General features: G+C 40.4%; 1 protein-coding gene across 1 annotated transcript; it reads right to left on the bottom strand.

Annotated features, from left to right (window-relative positions):
• Positions 1-3,630: 3,630 nt before the first annotated feature.
• EMWEY_00052620 (hypothetical protein, conserved) lies at positions 3,631-6,131 on the bottom strand (the record flags this gene model as incomplete). Its single annotated transcript, XM_013479887.1, has 4 exons — positions 3,631-3,969; positions 4,520-4,666; positions 4,876-5,032; positions 5,926-6,131. 4 exons carry the CDS (start codon positions 6,129-6,131, stop codon positions 3,631-3,633), a joined length of 849 nt encoding a protein of 282 aa, XP_013335341.1.
• Positions 6,132-7,043: the final 912 nt, after the last annotated feature.

The raw sequence follows: 7,043 nt of genomic DNA, 5'->3' as shown, positions 1-7,043 counted from the left end.
GCAAACAGACAAAGACATGCAACAATGCTATACGTGTAGGGTTGAGGGTATAGGGATTAGGGGTAAGGGACTAGGGTGAAGGGCTTGAGATCTGCACTGTGTTTGTTCACAAAATACCGTAGCACGAAAAGCAAACAAAAAAATAGATGCAACGATGCTATATTGGTATTGTTGAGGGTATAGGGATTAAAGGTAACGATTCATGGTTTAGGGGTTCAGTATTCAGGGTTTAGGGTTTGTGTTTTGGGGTCGATCTTTGCGTGATTTTCCTGAGACACCTGAAAAGGTGAAAGGAAGAAAACAAAGAGATACGGTAATGATAGACGTGTATGGGTTAGTGTTTAGGGATTAGGGTTAAGGGTTTAAGGATTAGTGTTTAGGATTTAGGGAGGGATTAGGTTTTCGGTTTTGGCGTTCGAAATTTGTCTTATTTTGCCGATACACCTAAAAGGAAGAAAGGATAGGAGAAAAGAGATGGAACAATGCTATACGTGTAGGGTTTAGGGTTTAGGGTTTAGGGTTTAGGGTTGAGTGTTCACTGACAAGAGAGACAGTGATCAGACCGCTCAACGCCCCATTGGTTGATCGATTGATTCTCCTTGGCGGGGAAATCCTTTTCTTGTCACTTAATATTGATTAAAGAATAAATGTAATTGTATTCTTGTTCATAAGGAAAGAAGATTCACTCTTGTTCTCTCCTTTCTTGTTCGACCGTGGAGGACTCGATGATACCGGCACGAGACAGGGACGACAGAGAGAAAGGAGAAGGACGTGACCATTCAAGAACCATGCCGTCAATCAGGGCGATGAATGCACGAATAAAAAGAAAAGAAAAGAATGAAGACTAATTGATGGATTATAAAAAGAAAGGAATAAAACAAATGAATGAATGAATGACGTCATTGAATGACCTTCTGCGGATCTTGAATCCAGTTGCCAGCCATCCATGATGAGACGGCAAGGGAGCGTTCTCCTTTTGCAAGCAAGTATGTATACATCAACCGCCGGTTAATTTGTAAAATAAATTACATAAATGGGAGTAGGTTTAGGTTTGCTTCATTTTAAAGCATTAATCAGCCTTAGACGTCGAGAAATGAGCGTTATTTCCTTTATTTATTGTGCTCCCGTCTTTGACCGTGGCACACGAGGTCTTCTTCTTTGTGGGCAAGAAACCTCTCCCTCCGGTTCGTCATTTTTGCACAATTTATTGAATATTCTTCGTTACGTATAATTATTAGGTGTATTTAATGTTTTTTGTTCAAAGTTTCATTAAAAAAGGACCACAGACAGTGTCTATGGTCATTTGTCTTCCTTTCCACTGGTCGTCTGCCGTCTATGTATACACTAAACAGCATCGTTTTGCCGTTTACTTCAACATATGAATTAAATAAGTACTCAATTCATTTAATTTTACTTATTCTGTAAATATACAGAATTTTAGAACACAAATTCCCTCTTTTTTCTCCTCTTTGGCCTCTTCTTCCCTCCTCTCCCCACATCCCCCCCACCCCTTCTTCTGCCTAGTCTAGTGTTACCCTATATGTACACCCCAACTTCCCTCTCCCTCCCCTTCTCCCTACAATAATATAATATACCCAAGTTCACATTCCCTGCTGCTTCTGGTGCTGTTTTTGCTGCTCCTTCTGTCGTGCTAGCAGCTCCTGCAGCTGCTGCAGCTACCAATCCTGCAGCAATAGATGGCCAAAAGAGCCAATGCTATTGCAGTTGTTGCTGCTTCTGCTGCTTCTGCAGCTGCTACTGCTGTTTCGCCTTGAATTCTTCTCCTTCCAGCAGCTGTCGTGTTGCTGTTGCTGCTCCTGTTGCAGCTGCTGTTGCTGCAGTACGCGCATTGCTGCGCTTACTGCATCTCATATCTTCAAAAATTTTATTCTATATTTTTGCGACTAAACCCTGAACCCTACACCCTAAATCCCATTCATACTTTGGAGTATGGCGAAACTTTTTGCAACGTTAGACAGTGATGATGACGACTGTTTTAACCCTAATCCCTAAACCCTAAACCCAAAAGAATGAAAGTCCTATGGTACGTCACTGACGAGTAATTGGGGAACACCGTAACGGAACCCGTAACCCTAAACCCTAATCCCAAAACCCTAAACGCTACACTCCTCGTCATCCACACCATGCACTTGGCCGTCCGATCTAGTCAACACGCCATTCATACTAACCCTAAACCCTAACCCCTAAACCTTAAACCCTAAATCCTAAACCCTTTGGTACGTAGGTGCAGCACCAAGCAAGCCGAGGTGCACATATATAAAAGGACGGATAATTGAATTATTTAATCTGTATGGCGAGAAAAAAAGTTAAAAGAAAGAAATTAATTAAAAGAAGAAAAACGAAAGAAAAAAAGAGAAAAAGAAAAAACGAAGAAAAGAAGGAGGAAGAAAGAAAAGAAGAAAGGACAAGAAATAATAAATGCTGTTTGTTTATTTGTTGTTTGCTTGCCTTTGTTTATAATTTATGTATTGTTAATATTGTCTTTGTCTGTATTATTTATTTATTTATTTATTTTATTTTGTTTATATATTTCCTTTATATTATTCAACTATTTTATTTATTTCTTCTTTTTCTTTGTTTGTTTCTTTTCTGATTCTTTTACTCTCTCAAGGAAAGCTTTTGCTGCATGCTGCAGCAGCAACTCAGCAGCAGCTTGCTGCTGCTGCTGCTGCTGCTTCCTTTGCTGCAGCAGCATTTGCCGCTGTTCTGCTGCAGCAGTCTCCCGACAAGCTCTCTCTTCCGCCTCCTAATGTACACACATACAAACCCTAAACCCTAAACCCTGGAGATTCATATATAGCACATATAGTGTATATATATAATATATAAAACATAGTATACATATAATTATTTATGTTTATATATTAAATAAATATAAATATTAAATAAATATTAATAAACAACTAAATAAACAAATAAATAAATAAGGAATAAACATACAACTCTAGAAGAAAGAGCAAAGATAGCACTACTAAGCTTCTTTTGTTTATTAAATAATTCCTTTATTTCTTCTTCTTTCTTCTCCATTTGTTGACGATGAATTGACTGCTGCTGCTTAGTAGCTTGTTGCAGCTGCAGCAAAAACAGCAACAGCAGCAGCAACAGCAGCAAGCAACAACACAACAGCAGCAGCGGCAGTAGAGGCAGCAACAGAAGAAATGTCAGCAGCAGCAGCAGGAGCAGCAGCAACAGCAACGCAGCAGCTACAATAACAGATGCAGCCGCCGCAGCAGAAGAGAGCAGCGGAGGGAAAGGCAGAGACACCAACAAAGGAAGAGGATGAAAAGGGGCGAAGAAGGAAAAAAGGAACAAAAGAAGAAAAAGAAGAAAAAAGCAAGAAAGACAAGAAAGAAGAGACAATAGGAAGATAAATAAGATGAATGATCCAGCTCCTTATTATTCTTCACACAGTTGACTGCGTACGGTTTAGGGTTTAGGGTTTAGAGTTTATGCCGGTTTGATGCTGTACTGAGGAATTCAGGGTTTAGGGTTTATGCCTGTTTGATCATTATTATAAAGACGTTAGTGTTTAGTGTTTAGAGCTTAGGGTTTATGCATGTTTGATGGTTGTATTGAAGAATGTAGTGTTTAGGGTTTAGGGTTTAGGGTTTATGCCTGTTTGATGCTTGTATTAAGGAATTCGAATGTTTTATCTCTAACAAAAGCATCAGCCTCTATATTTTGTTTTTTTTTATCAATTTCCCTTTGTTGCTGCTGCTCTTGCTGCTGCTGTTGCCATTTGCTGCCTTCAAGTTGCTCTCTTAATGCACTTTCCCTAAACCCTAATTTTGTTGCTGCTTGCCGCATAAACCCTTGCATCTTATCCTTTAGTGCTGCTGCTTCTGCTCCTGATTGACGCTGCAGCGCGGCAAACTCTGCTGCTTCCTTCCTCAGCTCCGATTCTAATAACTCTACTGCCTGCAGCACTTCTCTGTTGCGACGACGCGCCTGCAGCAGCAGCAGCAGCAGCAGCAGATAGTAGGGAGTACCAGCAAGGAACAGGAGCAAGGAGCAGCAAATGGCAGCAACAACAAGGATAGGAGGTGAGGAAGATAGTCAAAATGCTGCTTAAGGAAAGGGGATTGTTGTGTGCTGCAGCAGCAGTAACAGTAGCAGCGGATGGGCGAACACTTGCATGCCCTCAAATCGAGTAGCAGCAGGATTACGAACGAGCAACAGCAGCAGCAGCAACATCAACGGCAGCAACAACAACCAGGAATAGCAACAGCTGCTGCAGCATAGCAGCAGCAACAGTAGCAGGAGTTAATGCACGCATTTTATCCCCTCTTTAAGAAGTAATAAGTCCTTCTTTTGTTTGTTTCTCTAGGAAGGTATTTTGTAGTAAACACGAATAGCAACAGCAACAGCAGCAATTAGGGTTTAGGGTTTACTTCATTGTCTTCCTTGCGCTTGTTTTTCTTGTGCAATATATTGTATTAAAGATTTAAAATGATCAGCAGCAGCAGCAGCAGCAGCAACACCAGCAATTAGGGTTTACTTCATTAAGTCTTTCTTGTGCTTGTTTTTCTTGTGCAATATTTTGTATTAAAGATTTAAAAGTTCCTTTTTGTCTTAATTCTGTTGCTGTCTGTGCTAAACTCTCCTCTAATCGTTGACGCTCTCTTTGTAATTTCAGTAAATTCGCCTGAAGTATACAAAAAAACCCTAAACTCTAAACCCTAAACCCTAATCGAGGGCAGAAGGATACAGACAGAGAGGGGATACACGAGAAGGGTCTATATTTGTTATTGAGGTTCTTATTGAGTTATTTAATTGTCTTTTCTTTTCCTTATATATATATATATATATAATAAAATATATAATATTTATATGATACATAGTATATATATGTACCTGTAGGTTAGGGTTTTGCCTAAGATTTTTGCATAATTCTTTGTTTGTTTCCTTAAGACGATAAGAAAGTTGCAAAAGCTTTTCTTCTGCTGCTTTTAATTCTTGTTTATTACTTAATCCTTTTAATTTCTCCGTCTCTCCTACTAATAATAACTGCCTGTACACCCCAATTCTTTTTTACAATTAATATTTATAAAGGGGTTTCTTACTCTTATCTATAGACCATATTAGGGTTTAGGGTTTAGGAGGGAGAGAGGAGAGGGTTTACGGCTGGGTGGGTCAAGCAGATATTTTATCTGCCAAAACAAACACTCCCCAAAACCCTAAACCCTAATAAACCCTAATAAACCCTAATTAGCTTTCCCTATTATCTGCGTCTCTCCTGTTTTCCCTGTTCTAGGGTTTGCTGCTGCTAGCAGCAGCTACTAACATAAACCCTTATAAACCCTTTTAGGGTTTTGCCTGTTTTATATACACCTCAGCCTGGATAACTGCGAGGAGTGAGGTGTATACACACCTGCCCTAGTCTCTGCTGCATTTGCTGCTGTTGTGCAGAAAAGCAAACAGAAGCAACTAGCAGCAAAGAGCAGCAAACAGCAGCCAGACGGCAGCCGTGACACCTAAGAAAACCCTCCTTAGATAGCTAAGCAGCTCCTATAGCTAGCTAAACAGCTCCTATAGCTACCTGGGGGCTAAAGACAGCTAGTCTTGCGGTGTACAAGCAGCTAGCTAGCTTCCCACGTTGTTTACTTGCAGCACTCAACAGAAGAATGACTAAACCTGCAACACCTAAAACAAATCCCCTGAACTGCCATGTGTGCATGCATGCATGCATGCATGCACGGTTGCATGCACGGTTGCATGCATGCATGCATGCTACCGGGCATACGCATGAAACGCAGCAGATAAGAGCACACAACAGCAGCAGGAGAAGAGGCAGGAGCAGCAGAAGCAGCAGGTTCAGGAACAGCAGGAAGGAATGTGTTATTGTATGGTCTATTTGTCTCTGTATGAGTTGCTGTTTATCTATGAAGAATTGCTGCTGCTTACTGCTGCTGCAGTTCTTGCTGTTCGTCTATGATGCGGATGATTTCATCTCCTCTATGTGCAGCGAATTTACTGTCTTTGTTTCCTCGTTGTTCCTTAGATAGTTTGCCTACGAAGGCAAGCTGTTTGAGGGCTTCCTCTATGAGTATGGCGGCCCTTAAGCTCTCAATGGGGCTTAACTGGGCATTCGTCTTCATTAAGTCCCCCATTTTGACCTCATTAATGCATTAAACTAAAAAAAAAGAAGCAGCTTCCCTCTTGAATACTGTGTACAAGAAAGGCGGGAGCCGCCGACTGTGGAGGGTTACGAGAGGGAAAGCTGCATTAAAATGAGGTAATCGGATCAAGTTGTTCATGAAAAGAAAGGTAAACAGTGTTTAATTTAGTAATATTCAAAGAAGAAGTAAAATAATAATAATTTTATTTATGACGTATATACTGATTTCCTTATGGCGCCGCCATCTGCAGCCGCTTTCTGTTGTCATCAGCAGCTGCCGGTACACCCCAGATACGCGACACTGCAAGTTCCTCTGTTCCTCATTAAGGAAGGTCTTTTTATGTAATACTTTTTAGGGTTTCGATTGTATCTTTCTTCCTTTAAATCATTAAGGCAAAGGGCTGCCTCTACTATATCCCTAGGCTGCCGCTCTCCCTTCTTGTTGCTGCCTGCGGCTACTGTTGCTGCTGCTGCTGCTGCCCTTGTATACGTACGTATTCATATATGTATGTATATGAATGTGTATATTTGTATATGAACACCCTCCCCTTGTTTAACTTTCTTTACTCCTTACATGATTGAGGTGTACGTACACCTTATATTGAATTTCTTCTTATTTCTTTAAATCATTCAATTCACTTCCTCTTTCTACATATTCATGTCAGGGGTGGGGGGGGATCATCATTTCTTGTTCTTATAACATTTTATACCATATAAGGGTTTCTTTCCTCTCGTTTTTCTTTAATTTCTCGTTTATTTTATATAAATCTTCTTCTTCTTTCCCTTATTTCTACAGCTTTTCCCTGGTTAACCGGGTGTACAGACGATTTGCCGGCAAACATAATTCTTTTATAACCAGTAAATCAATTGCTGCTGCACTGCAACAGCACAACAACTCCTTGCA

The sequence above is a fragment of the Eimeria maxima genome, genomic scaffold (genome assembly GCF_000499605.1).
Source record: "Eimeria maxima Weybridge genomic scaffold, Emw_scaff1436, whole genome shotgun sequence".
In the NCBI taxonomy this organism is placed as follows: domain Eukaryota; phylum Apicomplexa; class Conoidasida; order Eucoccidiorida; family Eimeriidae; genus Eimeria; species Eimeria maxima.
This window is presented reverse-complemented; position numbering and strand designations above follow the sequence as displayed.